A 24117-nucleotide genomic window follows, 5' to 3' on the forward strand; every position below is an offset into this window, starting at 1 on the left:
TTTCAAACATTTTTGGAATGAGACGAGTGCCAGCGAAGTTATTTCCGAAACTCTTTAATTTTCAATATAAGAATTGTCGAATTTTTTGGCCAAAAACAACACCACCATCATACCGGTATACATTATAAAATATTACCGGAGTTGGTCTCATGTGACTTTTTCTTGTTCCCAAAACTGAAGAGACAGATATTTGCTACTATTGAGGAGATAAAGACTACATCTCTGGGAGAGCTCAAGCCTTAAACAAAAAGTGCTCATAAGAAGTGCATTGAGGGTTGAAAAAACCGTTCGAACAAGTGCATTATACCTAGGGGGGGATTACTTTGAAGGGTACAATATTAATATTGATAATTATATAATTATTTTTTTCCTAAAAAAATAAAAAGTCACCTTACTTCTAGAAAAGACCTCGTATACTGTTTTTCTTTTTTTCTTCCATTTATGTTAGAAATTTAAAAGAAAAAGTATTAATACATTTTAATAGTATATCGTAGTGTCCCAATGGGGTATGCATACTTTGGATGAATAGTACTAATTGGTTTTATGTTATGAGTGTCAACTCATTCCGTCTTCATTTTGTGTCAATGAAAAACATTCCAACTTATAGTTGTTGATATTATGACAAGTTTGTTTAAGTTCTTTCTGTCACAATTCAATCTGTAATCTTAATCATTTCTTATTCATACATTTTTTTATCACCAAAAATACGTTTTTATTTATTTGTAAAAAAAAATCATCTTTGAAATTATATAGTTTAAGACAAAGGCATGTATTTGTAGGATCAAATAAGTTAATGTCATCGTTCATATTGCATTTATAGTTCTTCGTAGTTCTAAATCAATTGTTTCTTCTACATATTACAGTGCACTTATTATGACCCTATATTAACATAAAAAGGTCTTATTTACTCAACAAGCGAATATCTATAAATATTTCATTGAATTTATCAGTGTTTCTTGAGTTGTGTATAAAAAAAAGTATAACACCGGGCTTAAAATGACCGTAAGATAATCTTTATACACAAGTCCTTTCCAGCAAAAAATTAAACGATAAAGAATTATATATTTTTAATTTCCCTAATGTTGAGCTCTGTTTAAGAGAAGTCTAGATATTTCAATAACTAGAAAAAAATCAATGCTTTGTATTTTTCGTAGGTTACAGTTTAAACAAGTGATTTAGACTTATTTTTGAATTATGAATTTCCCTTAATCCATTTTTTCAAATTTAGAAAATGATTTATTTTTTTCAAAATACCTATAAACTACATTTTGTGTTTTTTCTGAGGTTTAGACATTATAGTTGAAAAATAAGTCAAAATCTTGCTGATGTCTTGAATTATAATGACAACTTTACACTCCATCTCAATATAATGAGGGAAACCAATTGAAACTATGTTTGCTAATTATATTTGTTATATATGTAACATATTATTAACTATCTTTGACAAATGATGTCATTTTTCATTTTGCACCAAGCACTTCAATTATGAATTTGGAATAGAATTCGTTAAAATAAGTTATTTCTTTCTTTTTAGTTATTCTTAATAATGCATCATCTACCACAAAAAGTTTTATTATCCCTTTAATATTATACATATATATGTATATACTATAAAAAGAATGAATTGATGGTATCACTAGCACAACATAGATGATATAAGAAAGTTATTATTTAAATTTATGCTTTATATCAAGATAAACATAAATTTTATATACGTATATATATAAATGAAGAAGAGAAGAAAAAGACCCGACGTCTTTTTAACTAATGGACATGGTATTAAAAAAAATTCTTAATCAAATTTTGAATGAAAACTGTCAGAGGCTTTAAACATTTATGTATTTATACATACATTGAAAGTCGTTGGAATATTAAGTATGAATATAAATATATATACATATTTAATGTGTCGAGAAAGATGAACTGAGGTACCTACATACTACATTTCAAAGTTAAATACAGTTCCTGCTAAGAATACGAAGCTTCCATTTGGATAACCCTTTACTATTACCACCACACCCAGAACTTCTCAACGATACACATCTCAATAAGGAGTTTTATTTAGAAAATATTGATATCCATATTAGTTTCCATTATTGAGTGTTATGTAATATAGTACAAAGATTTTATCAATAACTAATCCATTCATATATTAAGGCAATATTAGAGCATAACCCCATTATACCTCTACTAAATGACGATCACGTGATTATCTTTTTCCCAATTTACTTGGTTATGAGATGACATTTTTGTCCACTAGGGGAATGGAGTATAGCATGAATGAATCTAAATTACTAATTGCACAACCTCCACAAATTCACTATTTTAAATTAATTCAAAAGGCGAATGCTGCAACAAGAAAAAAATGCATGTAATATTTATGTAGGAAAAAGTTTTTTTTGTGACTAAAGAAATAACCTCAATCTAACAAGTGGATTTGTCACTTATTTTAACTTTGGTTGAACCTTATTCCGTTCCGATGAAGACGTGGATGTAAAGTCAATTTCTCTAAACTTTAAATATTTGCAGCTCTAATGTTTTTTTGTTTTTTTATTATTTAGTGTTAAAATCTTCACTTATTGTTTGTCAGTTTTCTCTTTTGGTTATATTATCGAGGCACAAGCTTTTTTTCATAGTTGAAGCAGCACAAATTAAGATTTAACTTCCACACGACTTATCAACTTCTAATCACTCAGCCTTACTTCTTATGCCTCTTACGCCACTTTCACAGTCTACCTATTTGTATCTTTAGCGGTAAATTCGTGACATTGGATCTATGAGGAATAAGATTATCAAAAAGAGTTGCTATCGTATTTATTATAACATCATCTCAGGCGTTTTTACGTTAACCGAGATTCCAGTAGTTATCAGATCACTACTAATAAGTTAAGATTCCTAATTAAAACTATTGTCTTTATTGATCAGCTTTGTTCAATGAATATTTCTAATAATGAGTATGTCTCGCATTAGGCTTATAATATAAAGTATAATAGTCTCTTCATTAAAACAAGCTTTTCATAGTTACTTATGACTTAAATTTCCAGTGTGATCTACATGAATGTTCTCAAACGTCAGGAATTTCATTTAGTCCCCATTTTAAAAGAAGAAAACGAGAATTTATGCACGTAATTTAGAATAATACTGTATCTATAATAAGTTTAGTTTCCCAGTCTATTTTACATCATCAACGCATTTGTCATATGTGGAGTTTTAAACAAAATAAACTGGAAATGAAAGATGATTTTTGAGGATGAGACAGCTTAGCTTTCATGGCGTTATATTATATTAGCTACAAGTAATTATGAGAAGGCGCAAATTGTCAAAAAATGAAGATAAGAAATGTCCTTTTATTACCTATGGATATAAACTACTAACATATAGTATTTTATCGGGAAATGGAATCATTTCTCACCTCCAGAAGAATTCATTAATTTTTATATATATACTATAATATAATATATGACATCATATCCATACATATGTATTTATTACAGTGTTTTGATTAGATTTGATTGGGATAAGAAAGCTAGTTCATACTAAAGGGAGGAAAAATGTTGCTCTATGGTTCTTACATATATATTACTAATAAAATACTTTAAATGATCTCAAAAGAAAAATAAGGGCTCTAATTGTACAATATAAAAATATTCAAACACTTGGACTTGTAGACAAAGACTTGAGAATCGATTTATAAATGAAGTAAAAAGACTTGTTCAAAAAACAAATGTCCATTTTTATAACGAACAATCATTGGGTTTTGCTCGTAATCTTCGGTATTACTATATAGGGTTTCAATCTACGTATATAATATGTGTATATACATACATACGTTTATAGTATATGTAAATTGAAGAACATCAAATAATGAGAGCAATAGTAGACAAGGAAGGTATGCCACAATAAACTGTTATATGTATGTACCTATATATAGAAAATGATGTGTAAAAAAAAGAAATTCTAAGGTTTTTGAAAAGGGAAGAGTAAAAAGAAACTAAAAATAAAATTAAACTTTTAGGAGGGTAAAATAAAAAAATAAAAGAAATAATACAAGTGAAATTTTCTAGAGTGAGAAAAAAGAAAGTTTCAAAGAATTATTTAAAAATCTATTTAGGCTTTTAAAAAGAGATTCTGATTTTTGTATGTGTATTTTTATAAATTATACTTCACATTTTATGGATTCAAATAAACTAAGTCTCATTCTACTCAAAAAATAGAAATTTTGTGAAAGAAAATAACCAATAATAACTTATATCAGATATTTCTAAATGTAATCAATGAAAAAAAAATGATCGTTTAAAGTACAACAATATTACAACGTTTTAAGGATCGTATATTCATCTCAAATTCATATACTTTATAAACTGCTCTATTTCCACTCATGTTGCTTATCATAAAATTGTAAAATTTACTTCTACAAGGGTATTATCGAATCTCTAAACATGAATTAATATGGATCAAATTATCTAAATAGTTTAATATCAAAAGATACATTTTGGCAACTTGTCTTTTTTTTCAAAAAAAAAATAAATAAAAAATTGAAGAACTAGCCTAAGGATAATAAATATGTATAAAGAATGGTTGTCCTTGAATTTCATATCTTTTCGTACAGATGTTTAACGTGTTGTCAAGAAAAGAAAATTAATTATTTAAAGTCACAAGCTTTTAGTGAGTGGTGTTATGTACGAATAATCATAGTAAGAATGTGAAGGTGACAAATTCTGTGTCCTCCAAATGTCACTTGAGGAGACGCAGGGAACCCCCTCTCCTCCCGGAAAAAGCTTCATCTCTGTCAAACCTTAAACAATCCCTAGCATCCGTCGTTCTAGATGAGAGGTGGTACAGGACCAATTAGTCGTATAAAACACGGTATACCATCATCTCGAAAGTAAGAGGATCTAGTTTCTTACTCTATAATAAGTGCTAGTCATTTATCGGAACAACTCAAGATGGCGTACCTGACTGACAAGAGTCTGAAAGACTTGATATGAAAATATAAGAAAAGAGTAAGTTGATTAAATATTTAAACACTCTGAGTGTCGAAGACAGTCTTGTATCAACATATTCAAAACTCTTGCGTTGAAGTCCTTACAGATAAATCAAAGGAATTAGCTCGTAGAAGAGGAGAGCTAGCCTTGAAGAAATGACCCTTCATTGAGATCAAAGTTACTGAAGAGTCAATATCGAAGAATAACAATGTGTCAAGTTGAATGAAAGCACTTGAAAAAGAAAAAACGTCCTGAGTTTAGAAAAGTGATATAAACTCTGAAAAGAATGCAATATTTTCGCAATGACCAATTTGTAATGCAAATCAGAGGTTAAAGGCTATATTGGTTAAAAAAATATGAAAATTAAAGATTGGACTCTTTTTCTAATTGGAATCTAAAAATGATTTTTTTATTGTCCAAACCTGTCATAATTGTTTTTTTATTATTGAAAAGTGAACAAATAAGAATAAAGTAATCACTTCTGCATGATAAACGAAAAGTTACATAAGTCTCTGTTGGACTATGATTATAATTGCATCGAAAAATTAGATAAAATCAACTTCAGATGTTATTTCTCCAATAGCATTTCTAAATCCATTAGATTTTAAAATAATATTAAAAGTAATATGAGAGCTGTTTGTCTCTTGATATCAAAATTAGAATTTGGTAATATCTTTTTGTCTTATATCTAATATCACTCTTCATTTCACTTTTTCAGAAAGTATATTTACCTTTTTTATAAATATAGCAGGATAAAAAATATTTTGGTTTTTAGTTGCGCAACATTTTTTACGTATTGACTTATATTATTACTTTCCGAACTTCCGAAGAAAGAGTCAACTCTGGTAAAATAAAAGTACCAAACAAAAATTCCTCAATTTTTTTTACAGAAAAACTTACTTAAATAAATGTTCTGGAAACTAAAAAGAAGTGTCAAAATTTCAAAAAAATTGTATAGGAATTTGATTAGATGGAAAATATGTAATTATTAAATAGCTTAATCTTTCTAATAACTAGTAATGTCAAATCAACCACATTATATATACATTTTACATGAATAGTAACAGATTTACAACTTTGAAGGCAATATTTTGGATCTTTATTATTTCATTTAATTAAAACATTATTTCCGCCAATTGGAAAGTTAGGGAAGTATCCACATGACAATACTTTTCCATAAAAACAAAATAAGAGCTAATTGATTCATGAATTTATTATAAAGTTTTGAAGTTTAAACCAGAAGAAATTGGCAATTTATTTATATTTGTTGATTTTTTATTGCACTTTTAATTCAATTTACGTTCATATGACTTTGAATGATATCTCCAAAGGCTGAATAATTATATTTAGTTATTGACATTTATGATAAAGGATGTTTTTATTGATATTTTATATTATTTGAACTAAAAATGTGCACACATGAAAAAAAATAGAATTCTCATTTCTCTATATTTTTTTGTTAAACCGCTTTTTAGAGATATGAGCAAATAAAATATTATGACATTTGATAAGTTACATAGACATCTAAAAACCTTCTGATGAACGTCAATCACAATCCCCCCTCCCCACATAAAAATATGACTAATTTAAGTCATTTTTTCCTCTTTCAAAACTTCTAGTATTTAGAAAGCTACCATATTGTCTAAAGGCACTTCATCATCATAGCAGTTTGCATGTTGTTCATAAATATTATTGTAAGACACTTGGTCAATGAGTTTTTTTATGCAATGTTTGCAAATAGAATAAAGATTTATTGACCAAAAAATGTATTATTAAAAAATATTCCGTTAAAATATGTTATATTTAAGGAATTTAATAACATTTTAGGAGAATCTTTAAAAAAGTGAAAGAGGTGCTTAAAGCTGTCCCTGTGTAAAATCCCAGCTTACGTTTCTCCACAAAGATACATCAAAGGCAGCAAAGAGCCTGAACACACTCTGCCTACAATTATATCTTGACCTAATAGTAACTTAGATTAAGGGAAATTGGATTTTCCATAATCTAAGTTCTTTAAAATTGCTTCTTATTTCCTTGAAACTATATTTTACCTTGACTCAAAATAGATGTAATTTTATTTTTGAAATTAATCGTAAATTTTGCAATTTATAATCAAGTTTTGGCGAGCTTATTTAATTTTCTTGGATTTAAGTTTTATGTCTCTAAAGGAGATCAGAAATTTATCTGGGAAAATTATCCATATTAAAAATTAAGATTTTTATCCCATCTGAAAGAGTTTTTTTACAACTCTGACATTCTCAGTCTCTATTGATCACTTTGAAATAATGAAAAACCTCTCAGATTATGCTGCTAACCCATGAAACTCTATCTGGAATATAGACAGAATGTTTCATTTTTCCCATATAGGTCAATATTTATTTATAAAGAAATAAAATGTGTTTGACAATTATAAAATGCCAATTTACAAATTTCAGTACAACTTTGTCTTCCGATCATTTTTTATTACAAAAAAAAATAATTTTACTCACTAATTGATGCAAAAAAACAATATATATATTTTTTTTTAAACAAAAAAATCATTACTCACCGCAAGTATGGGTAGTGCGTTTATTCCCAAAGAATTGGAAAGAGAAAATATATCTTATTACAAATCATATATTAAAAACTGTATTAGTATATGGTTTATAAAAGAAGAAAGGTCTTTAACTCAAGAGAGAACAAATTAAATAAAAATCAAATCCATAGATTTCATGTATATAGAATTTCATATCTAACCCAAGGTGCATAAATGTCTGTGTGTGTCTGAAATTCTTTTAATAAAAAAGTGATATATATATATAATATTCCTGATTAATGATTTATGCATATTTAATATGTTCATCAAATTATTTTCTTGTAGAATGGTAAAATACAGATGTATTAACCGATTTAAGGAAGTTTCTTAGAGTATCTTATTTTATAGCAATAGTTATGTATATACATATATTTATATAATTTCCTTATTTTCTCTGCAATATTTAATATATAGTTTACCCATAACTCAAAAATTAATGTTACTTGGAATATATATTATGTTTTAACAACAGTAGTCCATTTGTCATTGAAACTTCAAAGCTATTGAGTATTTTTAATAATAGATGTGAATGGACATGTAAAAAATGATAAATGAATAACGTTCCTGTCTTTATAAGACTTATGTCGTTTTTGATATACAAAAGCAGAAATTTTGTAGCTTGACATATAGTTATTCTTTTACTTTTATCCATGGAATACACAATAGAGGGATAAGGACAAGTGAAAATATTTTCTGCATTAAATACATTAGTCGTCATTGCGTTCCCTTCTTATTTTCTATAATTTGACATACTTACTCTTGGAATGTACTATTAACGAGTTTGTTTATATATTATTTACCTATATATGCCCAACCTACTATATATAGTAGTATATGTTTTTGAAGTTGTGGACAAATATATAACTAAATATTCGTTTTTACTTGTCTAAATATACATATTAACACTGTATTAACCAAATTGGACTAAAAAAATTGTTGTTAGATGTTAATCATATCATTTTTCCACATTATTTTATCGTTTTGGGAATTTTCATAATGGTCTCTAAGAAAAATTAAGGATAAATACCATGATTTTATATATATTTTTCATCATGTTCATTTGATCATATTTAGTTATCCTAAAAAATTATTGTTTTCCTTTCTTACAATTATATCTAAATTAGACATATTATTTTAAAAAACATAAATTGGCCATAAATTGAGTAAACGAATAAAGATATTTTATACATGCTGAAGGTATTAAAGATAATTGATTTTTGCTTGGTTGATAGTACACGAAAAATTAGACATTTTAGAGGAAGGAACAGAAGAATGAGATTGAATTTTTACTAATCCTTCTGATAATAATTCTGAATCGGATTGTAATTCAGTGGATGAACATAGTTGGGATTTAAGTCCACGTCAGCCTCAAAGTGAAGCTGAATATATATTGAAAAATGATTAAGATAGTAAGCGAGGTGAACAAAATCCGAAGGTTATTGAACATCCAAAGTTAATACAAAAAGGATAAATCTCTAAAGTATGATGGAAAAAATTATGCCAATTTCAATCAGCCGTTGTGCAAGAAAAATGAAACACTGAACATTCTGAAATCGATTTATCAGAATTAAGTCCTTATGAAGAGCTCTCTGCATCATCAGAAATCTTATATATAGTAGTTTATTTGTTAGCTATTTCTATGAAGACATTTGAAAAAATATATCCTCATAAAATTAATTGAAGATTCAGACAGGAATTAATCTTATTTTGCTACTACCACTACTCATCAAATCGACGTGGAAGACTTAATAATTATAATATATAAAAAAATCCAAATTCAATCATATCTTCTGTAACAAAGCAAACATTGTTGATGGAAAAATGTTTCTATATTTAAAGGAAATTTTGTTAGGGAATGTTTGGCAATATAATAAGTTGAAAAACTTTGATCAGAAGGATTTTACCACAAATCAATGAAAAATATCAAAATTGAATATATATTTTTTGGCATATTAAAAATAAGTCCAACATTATTTTTTAAAGTATTTTATACTAATGTTGTTTGCCTAGTTTTTACAGTCATTAGTTTATGTGTTACAAATTATTATCGATCTGTTTATCCCAAAAAAATTCTAAGTATCCAAATTTTGAAAAAGTTTACATAAGGTATTTATTGTGCTTTACTATATCTGTTATGACTATTAATGTATTTTTCTATTAGGGTTGTTCCACCTCTTTTTAGTGTATCCCATGCTTCTTTTATATCACTAAATTTACTGTATATTGCAACTTTTCTATCAAAAATATCTAAAAAAGAGAACCAAAATCAGTTGGTAGTTGGTTAATAGTCATTTAATATATAATTACAATAAGTATAAGATGTTGAGAATTGTTCACAACTTCACAAATCAGATTTAATTCAAATTCAACCAATTAAACTGATAAGGGGAAAGGATGCAGAAAAAAAATCATAAGTTTACAATCAAATACAGTGTAGGTTTTGTTTTTAGCGAGGTTACACCACGCTTTCCCATAAGGATGGAAATGTAAATTCGAAGTAATAAATTACTTTCAGTGTTATAGAAAGTTCCATTTTTTTTAAAAGATGAAAATTACAATTTAGTAATATTTTAGATTAGCACTACCAACAACCATGTGAGAAAAGTGATTCTTATACAAAACTGAATCAGAAGCTGTCTTTCTAATAACAAATATATCATGTATAACCATTTAATGGCAATGAGATGCTATCTATGCCTCTACTAACAAGAAGGTCATGAAAATAATGGTATAGTTGAACGATAGAGTGGTTAGTCTTTATTGAATGAGATGCTAAATTAAGATAACTTCACACTCATCCAGTGTTTCTTAATCGAATGGAGGGCTGATTTTGATTTTTAGGGAGGGAAGTGAGAGGATTTAGACTTGCTAATTTTATTTGCAAAATCATTTATCAGAAGTCAAAAGGAAAATTAAATACTTTCAGTTACAACAAAATATTGATAACAGTTTGGAGATGAGAAGAAGGCTTATATTGCTTCTTTCTAATTTAGGTTATTCAAAATAAATGTTAAGAACCATTTGTTTTAATCTAAGATATTAAACAAATTGAAACCCGACACAGGTAGTGATAAATGCGGGGTACTCCCGTTAGTGATTTATTTTTTTAGGGAGGGAGGGCGGGATATTTAACCTCACTTCACTAACTACCTTAAAAAAGAATGTTTTCCATAATGTGAAAATGATAAATTAGTTTATCATTCTAAAACATAACAATGAAATAAATCCTTTAGAAGAAAGGGTGATATAATTTATATGTTGATACATTTATATATTACAAGGTGGTACAATATTTTCTCGTATCCTTCCAAATGGTCATCATATCCATCAAAAAATATTACACATATAGAATAAGTATTGCTTTGACAAAGGGATAATTTTCCTATAGAAAATTACCTTGTTTGAACAACAGAAGAATATTTGACAAAGAGTCTATTATTTACTGTCATGTCGTACTTTGTTGGTGCATATCTGGCAGGTAATATGCATATATTAACTCAACGCTCATAATCAATGAACACATAATACTTTATATGTACTACATCGATACTTGATTGTATGCATAATCTAAGTATTCTTGTTTATTTTTTGTATAGAGATTCATCATGACAATATGTAAGGAGAAGAATTGTCTTCATTATTATAAAAATATATCTATGCAACAAACTTTCTTATTAAAAAATGAGTATATTCAAGATAAATGTATATTCTATATACTAATGATGAGACGATTTTTAAAAAAATCCCAATTTCAATACGTTTCTAAAAAAAAATTCCAATGCAGATTCATTAATATCTTAAAAATTCGTTTAAAAATACCATTTTTCAACCAAAAGTGTCCACAATATTATGTATATATATATATTGGGGAGGAGGGGCTAATTTCTTTGAACTTTTTGGAAAAAAAATCAGAAAATTACTATTTTTTCCATAACTAAGAAAAGTAATAAATAGTTACTACCTGTAATAAAAAAGAATCGAAATTGTAAATTAAAAATTATTTTCCAAATACCAACCCCGATTCCAATTCCAGAAAAAGCACCCTACTCTCCGATTCCGAATAATTATCCCATCATTACTATATACAATGTAGGTATTTGCAGCTATATTGTAAATTATATTAACTACAGCGCACTTAACAAAAATGTTATTTCGTATCTAGATAAATATTTGTAAACATTTATATTCATATATTTCGAAAACCATTTTGACATATCATATGATGGATTAGAAATATATATGTTCATTAAAATGATGTAGTTATCTTGAAAGAAAAACTTGGAAATTTGTTCTTGAACCATAAAAATTTTACGACAGATATAAATAACTAATAAGGTTTCTTGCTGGAATTCTCGTTTTCCCGGGATTTTACACTTACATAAAATTCTTATACACTTTTTTTTTTTTTTTTGTATTTCTCACCTCTTTTTTAACTAAGTATATCCTGTTCATTATTGGCCACAGAGTGTGGTAAAGGTGTGAGTGTATACTACAAATGCTTTGTTATAGTATTCCACAAGGATAATTCAGTTTTGAATTATCTTACATCGAGTATGGAGGTATCAAAGGTAGAAATTCGCCATATTTTACATTTTTTACTAACTAAAAGAGAAAAATGCTACAAAAGCTACCAAGAAAATTTGCGATGTATACTCTTCCTGATCGCATTGCTCGATAATGGTTCGAGCGAGAAAAAAAAACAATTCTGTCATCTATTGTGAACAACTCTACCGTTTGAAGCTGGTGATCGAATAGAAGTGGTCAGCATTGATATATAGGAGACAACAAGACATTATTTAGACAAAACTAGACTGCATAAATATTTGATAACGCGGCAGAAGCTCTGGAAACTCGGAAGAACAGTTTTTATGCATCCATCTTACAGTCCAGACGTGGACCCAAGTGTCTTGTCTATGACCAACGCAATGGGGGGTACAAATTGGGACTCAATAGAGGCTCGAGAAAATGGGTTGTCCGAGTTTTTTGCCAGTAGGGACAAGGGATTCTACGAGAAGGGCATTTTAAATTTGGATTCACTTTGGCAAAAAGTTATCAAACAGAACGGGGCATACTTGGCTTATATCAGATGAGTGTAACACTTCCTAAAAGCAAGAAATGCAGAATTACTTTTTTTCCAACCTATTATATTACATTCTTAGTAGTTTTTTGATCTAGGGTTTGTGAGTGATTGAGAATAATTGAGGTACTAATTGTATGAGTAGAACATACCATTAGTCAATTTGATATCATTAGAATGAACAGATTACATAATGTAAGAAAAATATTTTGTAAAACCTTTTTTTCAAGAACTATACAGCGACAATTCTGTTTCATCATTTTGGAAACATCAAAATTTTAAATAAATTCTAATATATGATCATCAAGAAATTCAAAGGCACATAATAAATCGAATTTTTATAGAGATTGTCCATAATTGAATCATAGATTTTAAAATATTCAATTTGAGTTTGTATAAATTCAAAGTTCTACTACATCATGATTCTTCTACATTTTAATTTTAATGCCAAAAGTTTAAATTTTAACAAAATGAAATTATTATATAAATTAAATGAAAATACATATCTTAATACGTTTTTTTTTTTTTTTGTACTGGTCAAATTAAAAACTATTTTGCTGACAATTTTATGATCTGACTTATATAGATTGCAACATTTATGAAATTATAAATAGAAACCTCTTTGATTATTTGTAATTATTCTCATATTTCTATTTTAGCAACGAGCCGAGGCTGTACACAAGCCCCCTCTATGGCCGAACTTGGATGTTCAACACATTTGGTCAACATAATGCGTGCAACAGTTTGTCTCTGCTCTACCTCCCTGTGCAATGGGAGAACACCGAATTTAACTGAGTCCGGCTCCGTTTCCTCGGACTTCTCCATCTTTTCTAAAAACCATCTTCCGTCCAGTCAACTAATTGATGGTAAAAGAGACTCTTCTGCAGATTCCTGCCGAGTTCCGAGGACTTTATTGATTGTCATCATCTCTGTGCTGATTGCATTTAATCGTTCATTACTACTAAGGATAGAATCATGAGCTTTTGCACAATGAGTTCTTCTTCAGTACATAACATACATACATCTGTATTCCTACCTAATTTTGATTTTATTTTTTGCACAATTATATTATTGACTTAATCAATAAGAAATACATTTCACATAGGAAAATAAAAACATGCAAATATTTTATTTTATTTGATCTTATTTGACTTTGTACATGTTATGTATTAGGTGGAATAAAAAGTGTGAAAATAAGTCAACCAGTCATTGAAATATATGTATTTGAGTATTGTATAAATTTAGGTAAATCGTCATATTTTTAAAATGGTAAATATTTCCTTCTTTGTTAAGCAAGCAAAGTATTTACTAGTATTGGCTTGGAGATGTATCTTGCATTTACTATTATAGTACTCTATAGAGTAGTGGTTCTTAATTATGGTTCAAACCGATTCTATAATTTCTTTTTATATTAAATATTTGTTTCTGTCTCACTTTTAGAGTATAGACTTGGAAAAAGTTCCAAAAAATAAATAAAAATATAACGATTTATGTTTTTGTTTTGATGTAAAGACATGATAATTCCTTCGCTCATGATCAAAATTGAATTGAGTATACAAATATATAAAGTTTCTTTATAAACACACCCTAAAATTTGACATCTTAGGATCGCTTTTGTAATATACGTAACCTGGAAGAGTTTTCCCCTATGGAAATAAGGATTTTATTCAAAGGTTGAGTGAGCATTCCTACAGAAGATTTGACGATATTTTCTTTCAAAATGAACATGAAGGGACTTCACAGGAACCAAAAAGTTAGCTATTACAGGCTTAATCTTTTCTAAGCATGCCTCAAGTACTTATAAATACTTGCCGTAAAATAAATTTGTCCGGAACCCCTTTTATGTTATGAGATGTTTCTATTGTAAAAAATATAAAGTAAACTTTCTTTTGTCATCAATAAAAAGTTTTACCTATTAAAAAAATGACTTTGTGTATGATGTAATATATTTTTTAAGTTAAATCTGTCAATTCTAAAGCACAATAAACTTCGTGTGTCCCTGTGTTTACTAAAGAAATAGACAAAATAAATCACTTATGAAACGCTGAAAATGCAAGAAATATATTATTTATTGTTCTGTACAAGTTTTGTATTTAATAATCTGGAAAGCATAAATGTTAAATATTAAAAATATTTCCTACCAATAATAATAATTATTATTAAACCCATGATATAGGTATATACCAAACCTGATACAAAGGCTTTTTTTAAATATCCTAAGCTTTTCTCTTGATATAAAGGTTCAAAATGTATCCGTGTATTTGATTGTATCTGTAAATCTTACAGGAAACATCTTAAATAAGTTTTACTGTCCTTTCCACCGATTGGAAATGACATTTATATTTCTTTAATTTCAAAAACTTATTCTTTGCTTTCATAAGTTAACGAATAATCCAAGATCGGAGGATCTCATATGATTGTCTCTGAATAATCAATCATAATCATAAAATGATTTGATCCATAGTTTCTTTCATTAAGAACTATGGGGGTCATCTGACATTTTTGCATTCAAGAATTGGTATAATGTACATAAATTTACAAACTGCTAATAATATGTTTGTATAGTGAGCAAAGAATAAATTTTTTAATTTTTGTTTTTTTTTTGTAAATAAGATCCAAACCTTAATCAATATCTTTACATTGTGAAATTGAAAGCTTAAAATGCTTTGAAGCTTGATATTTTTTTTTAATGTAATTCAAAATGGCATTATAGCTTAAAGTTTGTATAAATACTATCATTTTCTAAAAAAAAAATAGACAGTTTTTTATAAGGTCCAAAATATCGCAAAATTTTAGTTAGCCTCGCGTAAAGTTCCTGGTTACTTAAGAGACCACTAGGAACCAAGAAGAATTTTTTCTGACAGAATAACAAATGGCGTTGGTTTTACTTAAATCCACCAAATAATATATTCTTTCATATATTTAACTTTTCCTACAAAAGTATCGGAATGGAAGATTGGCATTTTTCCTAAGTATTCATTTATACATTTTGCTATTGACCCTTATGCTTACTTCGTCCTTACTGCCCGCCATCAACTTGATTGAATACCCCCTTCAATGTCAATTAATTAAGGTCTCCTTGCTCAAATTATTTACAAGCGCTGAAGAAAAAGTAGATTTATTATGGATCATAAGTCCAATGAATTCGACTATTTTCCAAGTAGACAAGTATAATCCCAAAAATGACGTTTTCAATGCTTTTTTTTAAACTTCATTTTTGGTATTATAAAACGAAACCGGAGGGTTTTTCAGGGAATTCCTGTTTCCGCTGAATATATCATTCTAATGGAATTTAAAAAAAGAAATAGATATTGGATTTAATTTGACTGAAAAAGAAGGTGGAGAATCCGGACAACCTTGCCTGTTGCTTTTACCCAACTTTATGGGTTCACTCTGGGATCCATCTAACAAGAAAAATTTAAGTCCCATTGAACAAAACGGAACGAATAGGGTTAAAGCGACGTCTTGGTAACTTTTTTTCACGGCCTATAGGATAACCTTGTGACTGATAAAATCAAAAGCTTTTCTTAAGTCAAATGAGATGATTGATCCGTAGTTGTTGCTCAATCTTGTAAAGTCAATGACAGTCTGCATATTCTTTGAAATATCCACTGTATGTCTCTTTTTGATGAATCCATTTTGTTATTGAACAATATTTCTATCCGTTCAATTTGCATAATCGATACTCCGGAACAAAATAATCAATGTTTCCCTTAGAACGGCTAATGTTCTCCTATGGTTTATGCTTGTTCCATTACCTTTTTTATGATTCAACTCTGTATAAGAACAGTAGAGAGCTTACCCTTTGTCTCCATATTAGCTCCAAATCTCAATACGTGTGGAATAGTGTCTTCGGGGCATAAAGTGAATATATTTTCTTTGATGTTATCCAAATAAACAGCACAGTTATTCACCTTATTTGGCCCCTTAATTTTTTGATAATATTTGAGAATTCACTTTATTTCTGTTAGCACTTCCTTTTCAATTACTATTTTCTTAAATCCTTGATTGGATAGTACATTTTTATACTTTTTGTATGGGTTTCCTTTGATCATAAATGTTTTGTCATTTCTTCATCCCAAACATTAGAAATTCCTATAATGTTTTAAGATGCCCCACGTTATGCCTTGAATAAACAAGGATCCATTCTTCTTTATGTCTCTGCATTTTCATTTCTATAGAGTTTATTGGAGGATAGCGTAGAGTAAAAAAATCTTTTCATAATTTCAATTCATAATTGTCTGGGGCTATAACCAAACATTGGCTCTAAATCTTTCGCTGTAAAGTTTGGTATAAAATTCCAAGTCGATCAATTTGTGATGAGATGAAGGTTCGAATCTACTCTCGAAGAAACTTTTCAAGGCTGGGCCTGATTAATTCTAGACAAATTCCCGCATGATATCTGCTAAACATTTTCACTTTGGGAAATTTAAACTTCTACTTGATTCGCGAATATAGGAAAAATATGGTTTGATTTATAGACAGATTGCCTTAGGCTTATGATTTACGGAAATTCAAACAAGCAATGATAAAAGAGATTCAAAAATATTCTTTTTGTTTTCGAAAAGTTCACTGGATTTATTTTGTAAAACTTAAGTTATATTATCCCTATGGGTGACTGGCATCCTCCGTTAGATTTGAAGATAGGTATCCGTCTGATAGCAGTCTAGTTTGAAAAGGGGGATTCTTGTCAATCACTAACCATTCAATAAACACATATATTTTTTAACCCGGAAATATATAATATATATTTAATATTCCACATTGAAACCCCCAAACTGACAATGATTGAAGAAAATGTATCGTTTCTAATTCTTAGATGACCATTCAAACCGCAGACATATAACAAAGTTTTATATTTGTACATTAGTTATCCTCCTGCCTCTGGTATAATTTAGACCTAATTTCACTTAATTAACTTAAATTTAAACTATAGATTTATGATACTACATAATTTTAATGACTTAAGCTAAAGTCACTCTGGGGCAAACGGACCTTTGTGGATGCATGTTTGTAACAAATATATGTAATATTTGTTAAAGAGTTGGCTTATTGAACATATTTGTAAATCTAAAAATACAATTTTAATTCTTGTTGCCTTTACATTTTGACATTACCATATCTTTAAGCCCTTTGAATTCATTGAAAGGTAGTTAATCTTCCTCCTTCCAGACTGTAAAGAGTTAAATGTTTTTTTCATTTCCTTAAAGTGATATAAATTCAGCATTTCAAGTATAAAAAGTTTTGACCAACTATATATCCATTAAATAGCATATATCAATTTAAAAATGGTTAAAGCTTTCAAGATACCATTAATATAATATAATTCACAAGGAACCTTATTTCCCAAAAATATTGTATACTCTTAGGATCCTCGTTTTGATCTTCATAATTAAACTCCACAACCTTTTTTTTTTTTTCTTTATTATTTCTCTTTCCAAAAATATAATCCTTTTCTTTCCACCTTAATAACAAAGGATAATAGAGTTTATACTTCCAACCCCTTCTAAATATCTTATAAAGAGGTTATTTATACAATATGTTAATTTTCATACGATATCATCATAGTCCATTTAATTTTTATAATGTATGGATATGAATATTCAAAAGTATAAAATTTATAAGTAAATTTTAGATAAGGCCATTTTTAATTTGTTCAGAGAAGAAAACCAGACTCAGTTTCTTTCTCCATTTTATCCCAATTAAAAAACGTCAAATACCACTGAATTGGATGGGACAATGGATAACCCTATAAAGAATTTCTACAGACAACAATTCCGAACCCCGTAAACTCTTTCATTTAATTCCAATAAAGCCATAAAAAGTAACCCTATTTTATGGATTTTCGTTGAAATTATACAAGAACTAACCGCTTCAATGAGCCGTTGTTCAAATTATCGAGTTTTTTCAATATTAGTATACCAAAATTCTATAGGAACACTATTAATAAATCTCATAAAATATATTCCTCATACCATCATTATTGAAATGGTCATTTCGAAACAACTGTAAATCCTCAATCCAGTAGAGAAAATTAAATATTTAACGAGACATTATCATTTTTTTATTAATTCGACCAGTGTCAATAAATGACCATGATTGTTCCCTATGACGACTAAAATTTATAGAAAATTTGAATTCATAAAAATAAATATGTAGAAGTACAGCTTTAATGAGCTAAATCGACTTATAAAATTAAAAAGACTAAATAAAATATATAAGCAATATACTACAAATATAAAAACTTATAAAATAGGAGCGAGAGGTAATAATAATAATAAAAACAAAATATAAATGCAGGTCTAAAATTTTAATTTTCTAAAATATATTTTCAATAAAGACCTTCAAACGCTTTTCATTTTATTATTTCTTATACGCTGTGGGATACAATTCTAATATTTCATTACCCTCAAGAAAAAGTTTTTCTGATTGAATCATTTATTGATTAGAAGAGGCTCTATTGTACATTTACAGGATGTTCCAATCATGTAAATAGTTTGAGCTATCATTATTTGAGATCCAACAAGCACATTGATACAAAACTTCCCAATTAATAAACGATAGAACGTTAAAATGGTATTTGCAGTCCTTTGTGCTTTAAGGTTTATAATGCCAACTTTTCTGAGATTTTCTTCGTAGGAGTCTCATTGTATATTAGTCGTACAAATCTACTCTAAGCTGTCTCAATTGTATTAATTGGGTTAAAATAAGTAGAACATATATACAATACAATCTGGTCAGAGTAACTGGGCAGCGCAGTTTAAGGATGACTCCTAGTACTTTTTTAGTTTTCTGGATGACATTTTGTATGTTCTATGAGAATTTAAAGTAACCAGACATCAAGAATCCAATGTTACTACATTCATGTACTATTTAAAGCCCGTTGAAAAAAAAGAGGTGTTCTTGTGAACGAAATTGCACAGCTTTTTTTCAAAATTGATAGGTAGCTTCTAAGTTTCTGTCCAAGAAATGAATCTATGAAACGCTTCACAGGCTTCATTTACGTTGGAACAGATTCTCTTGGTGTCATAAAAATTTACAAAATTTGGGAGGGTAGAGCTATATCGTTGATAAAGATTATGACACTTTGAGTGCTGTGTCAATGCCATGCTTTAATCCACCGACTTTTCCACTTTTTTAGATTATCTGTATTATGTAAATTCATAGCTATTATGATAATTTTGTTGTTGACTTATACCATCAGTCAAATACATTGCAAGACAAATTCATCAAAAAAAAAAAAAAACTCTAAAATTAATTATCCTTAAGGCTATGTTCATCAAAGAAGCTTTTTCTTTAACAACTTCAAAGAAAAAGTACAATATCTCACAAGATATACTATTTATTTACATAAATATTACTGCTGAGACTAACACCTTTTTTTCAGTATGTGATTTTTTCTTGGTCGATTTTTCAGTCCAGACACTGTCCTAGATTGTGAACCAACATTCCTCGGTCTCAATCTTTGGACTAGTTTTTTTCGGTCTCATATATCAAAAGACCGAATTTCTTTCTTTCTTTTTTTCTAGATCCAACGTCATTGATTTTTTCATTATACTAAACAAAGATCTTAAATAGATTATAAATATTTGGATAACTTTGAAAATCTAAAAAGTACACAATCTGTTCTGAACTAAATACTATATCCATGTAACATTCATAATCTGTTTCTCCATTTATTACAATATGAAATTATAACCATAAAGCTAAAATATATATAATAATTTGAAATCTAGATTTACTTTTAATTTGAGTATTGTTAAGAACAATAGTTATTCTTAATTCATTAATACCCGATGTAGTTTACTTGTTTTATGTCCAAGAGGTATAACTAAACTTAAAGGGAAACAAAGGAATATTTGTTCACCTTGATCATCCCTCACAAGAGATCTCTCAATTTAGAGTTCTGTATTCAATGAGGAACGACAAGATAAAAGTTTCTGCAAACTATCACTATTTAAACTTTGTTAAACATCATTGTACCATATTCCACATTAAAAAACACATATGAAATCATAAACAATTTATATGTAGAATTGGTATAGACTGAATTTTAGTTCAGAACACTTACTTTTTGGGGAGAAGGTGGGACAAACCTAGACTTAAATGTTCATTTGGACTGGTCAAGACCGATTTTACCTTTAGAACGTTCCAGAACGAGTTTTTCCTTCGGACTGTCCTAGACCGAATTTTACCTTTAGACCAATCTACACCAAATTCTTCTATCAGACCGGTCCAGCCCAATTTTTTTAAAGGACCAAATTAGTTCGACCCAACAAAAATCATAAGCCCTCTCAAACCGGTCATAGATTGTCCAACACTAATAATTTCCTAGAAAATAATATTGAATATATTTGGTTGAAAAAGATCATATAATGTTAATGCCAATTAATTATTTCTACTAAAGATGATGGAAAAATTTATCTATTCAATTTATGTAGTTTGTTTTTTTGCAAGTTAAAATAAAATCATTCCCCAATTTTCAACAATTGTCATTAATTTTGACCCATCCCCTTTCTTTGTTAGCATGTGTATAAAAGGAATGAACAAAAATTTTCTTTAACGTTTTGGAAAATTAGCATTCATACAGCATAAGAAGCACCCTATGGTTGTTGTTGTTTTTTTCTTCTTTAAACAAGGCTTGCTACGACCGGACAATTATTATTAGATGTAATATTTCAAACATGGAAGGGAAAGGGGGCAAAAAACAATATTTTTACGCCTCTTTGATTTTGCATTGTTCCCTCTCCCTCCCTGTGTACACAACAATTGACTCATATATTATTGCAACATAAGTGTGCAAAAAACATAAGTATTAATACACATATGTTAACTACTATTCAAATCTTTTTAGTTAAACATACATCATTAACTAAGGTACAAAGAGATGCAAATAAGAAGGAAGCTAAGTGATCATCCTTTTAATAACGCAATTATTGAAGTGCGTAAAGAACTAAACAAAATTATGAAATGTATGCATAACATTGACATATTAGGCAATTAAGACCTAAATTGGGGAAAACTATCTTTTCTACAATATTATGTTCGATGAAGTTATAATTAAAAAAAACTCATCGGTGTATAATACCTGCATATTATTATTTATAAGTTTAATTTACTTAAAAAAAGACCAGGGTTAGGCGGTATACTAAGCCCACTGTTTAGTACAAACCACAGTACCCCCTATGCCGTTAAGTACGGTATAATAGTAAAATATTTTTTTTTTTTTTTAAATAGAATTTAAATAGTTTTTTCCAGGGCTGTTTGATTTAAATCAGGTTGATTTAAATCATACTTCTATAATATGTACATAAAAAATAAGGAAAAACTTTAAAAATATGCAGAAATTTTGATGCAAAATAATAATTTTTTAATATAGCATAATTACATGTCTACTTATACAACTGAAATATTTATTTCTTGATTATAAATTAAGTATATTAAGTCCTGGTTAACTAAATTTCTTCTGAGTTTACTTATAGAACTGGAATAATTTCTACTTTATTGTAAACTAAAAATATTTTTTTCCTTTTAGATTTCATACACGACTTAAATTATTATTCTTTAATTAAAAATTAAAGATATTGTCCTTTTAGGTTAAATTTATTCTGGGCCTAACGGAATCGAACATATTTTTATGAAATATCCTCATATTGAGTTTATTCATGCAGACATTAATTCATCTGAAATTATTAAGCCCGTAAAACCTGCATGAAATTCCTACCATTCAATAGCTGAAATGGTCTTGGTCACGTGTACTGTAAAATTAAATGACTCAAAGGAGGTGATCTATCCTGAAATTTAATGTTGATAGGAACAAGTTCTGGATATTTCTCATTACCATATTCCATTGTCAAATTCATCTCTTCTTCATTAAGTTCCTTCCCCTGCATCAAAGGATCAACATTTGGCAAGGAGATGAGCTTTAGTAATGAACTGTTTATACCTTCTTCTCAACATTTTTTCCAATTGCTGGTTGTTTTTGAGGTGGTTACTCTTTAAAATATTTACTGCTTGAACATTACTGCAATTGTCCCTTTGTACCTGATTTAGATCCTTAGCTATTGGCTGAAATCGAGCCAATAGCTTCGCAGCAGAGCGTTTCAGTCCAATATTGCAAACCTTACTCCTTACAGCTAACTCAATCATTTCTCTGTCAACTTTGGAGATCTTCATTGGCCAGTTGTTTACATAAATCTTGAGGCATACTGACATAGTGTTCCATCTAGTATCTTAGGCATTATAAGACACTGACTACCTTCTTGACGGTATTTTGCACCTGTATAATGATTATTCATGTGCACTAGATTATGAATAGTACTTTATCAACTTCCTTTGTTTGGTGCATGAACCGAAATGAGCAAGAACAAACTTGTAGTTTTGTTAACGTAGGTATATAATGTAAAATAAAACAAAAATAATAGATTTGCTGTAACAGCCATGATTCTGTTGTTGTTTTATTCAAGGTTCCAGATCTCACAGCCTTATCTGGACTCGGACTAATGAGTTACCCAACAACTAGCGAGTCCGGGCTAAAGCCCCAACTCCGGGCGAGTTCGACCCCGACTCCGCAGCTCTAGTATCTAGTGGTGTGAATAACACTTGTTAATTAATTTCCAATTATACTTTGTATTACTGGTGTTAAGATTTGCTTCATAAAAATCGATTTTTATCAAAAAAAATCAACATACCTTGTTTTCCTAAATTTTATTCTTAAAAAATTTCTTAAATATACTTAACTTGACTATAAAAGCAAAGATTGGTATAAAATATACGCAAGTTAAATTATACTATTATTCAGGAATATATAAAAATGCAAACTTGTAAGTACGAGAGGAAAGTATATATATCTCCATATCAAATTCGTTATCCATATTTATTTGTTAGTTGATGATGCTTAAATGAAATCTTGTAAGAAAATACAGATTACTTCCAAACAACAAAAAACCAAATAATTCTGTAATAGTGGTTGCTTAAATATTTAAGACACAATAGATATTTATTACAAAAAATATATTTTCGGTTTTGTAAAAAATAATAACCAACACAATTGTTACGGTTTATTTATATATGTATTTTATATACAATATATAAACCAAAAAAAGAATGATAAAAAATATTAATTAAAATTATATAACATCAAAATATTTAAAATATGATTATATATATTTGTACCGCACCGAGGGTACAAACGTTCTGAATTGTAAGGGTTGTACTGAATCAAATTGCTCAAAAACGTCGTACTTTACCAGCCCAATTATGAATTCTGGCCATTTAAGGAATATTTTAGAGGAGAGTAGCTTAGCTGTCATGATGTTTCGTTAGATCTATGACGAGGAGGATATAAACAAGGATTTCGACAAGAGTTAATCTGATAATGATCTTCAATTCTACACTGAGCTAAACAAAGCCTTAACATTGTTACTCCGTTACAAATAATCAAAATCAAGGTTTTTTTCAGTTTTATAGGAACACAAACAAGT

General features: G+C 28.5%; 1 protein-coding gene and 1 long non-coding RNA gene across 10 annotated transcripts in view; one reads left to right on the forward strand and one right to left on the reverse strand.

Annotated features, from left to right (window-relative positions):
* Positions 1-14685, forward strand: part of LOC121115955 (uncharacterized) — a 285728-nt gene extending 271043 nt beyond the window's left edge. For all 8 annotated transcript variants that reach the window (XM_071887922.1, XM_071887923.1, XM_071887921.1 and 5 more), the window contains one exon: positions 13294-14685. In XM_071887922.1, coding sequence (XP_071744023.1) covers positions 13294-13613 — 320 coding nt within the window. In that variant the 3' untranslated portion in view covers positions 13614-14685. The remainder of the gene's footprint in view (positions 1-13293) is intronic.
* Positions 14686-19888: 5203 nt separating this feature from the next.
* On the reverse strand, positions 19889-22813 carry LOC121115956 (uncharacterized). 2 transcript variants are annotated; one of them, XR_005863733.1, is made up of 2 exons: positions 20774-22813; positions 19889-20191 (listed from the first exon to the last, which is right to left on the reverse strand). It is a non-coding gene; the product is annotated as an uncharacterized lncRNA (long non-coding RNA). The 2 variants fall into 2 exon arrangements; XR_011779846.1 differs by having other exon boundaries at positions 19889-20203.
* Positions 22814-24117: the final 1304 nt, after the last annotated feature.

This window comes from Lepeophtheirus salmonis, chromosome 4 (assembly GCF_016086655.4).
Source record: "Lepeophtheirus salmonis chromosome 4, UVic_Lsal_1.4, whole genome shotgun sequence".
NCBI classification, from domain to species: domain Eukaryota; kingdom Metazoa; phylum Arthropoda; class Copepoda; order Siphonostomatoida; family Caligidae; genus Lepeophtheirus; species Lepeophtheirus salmonis.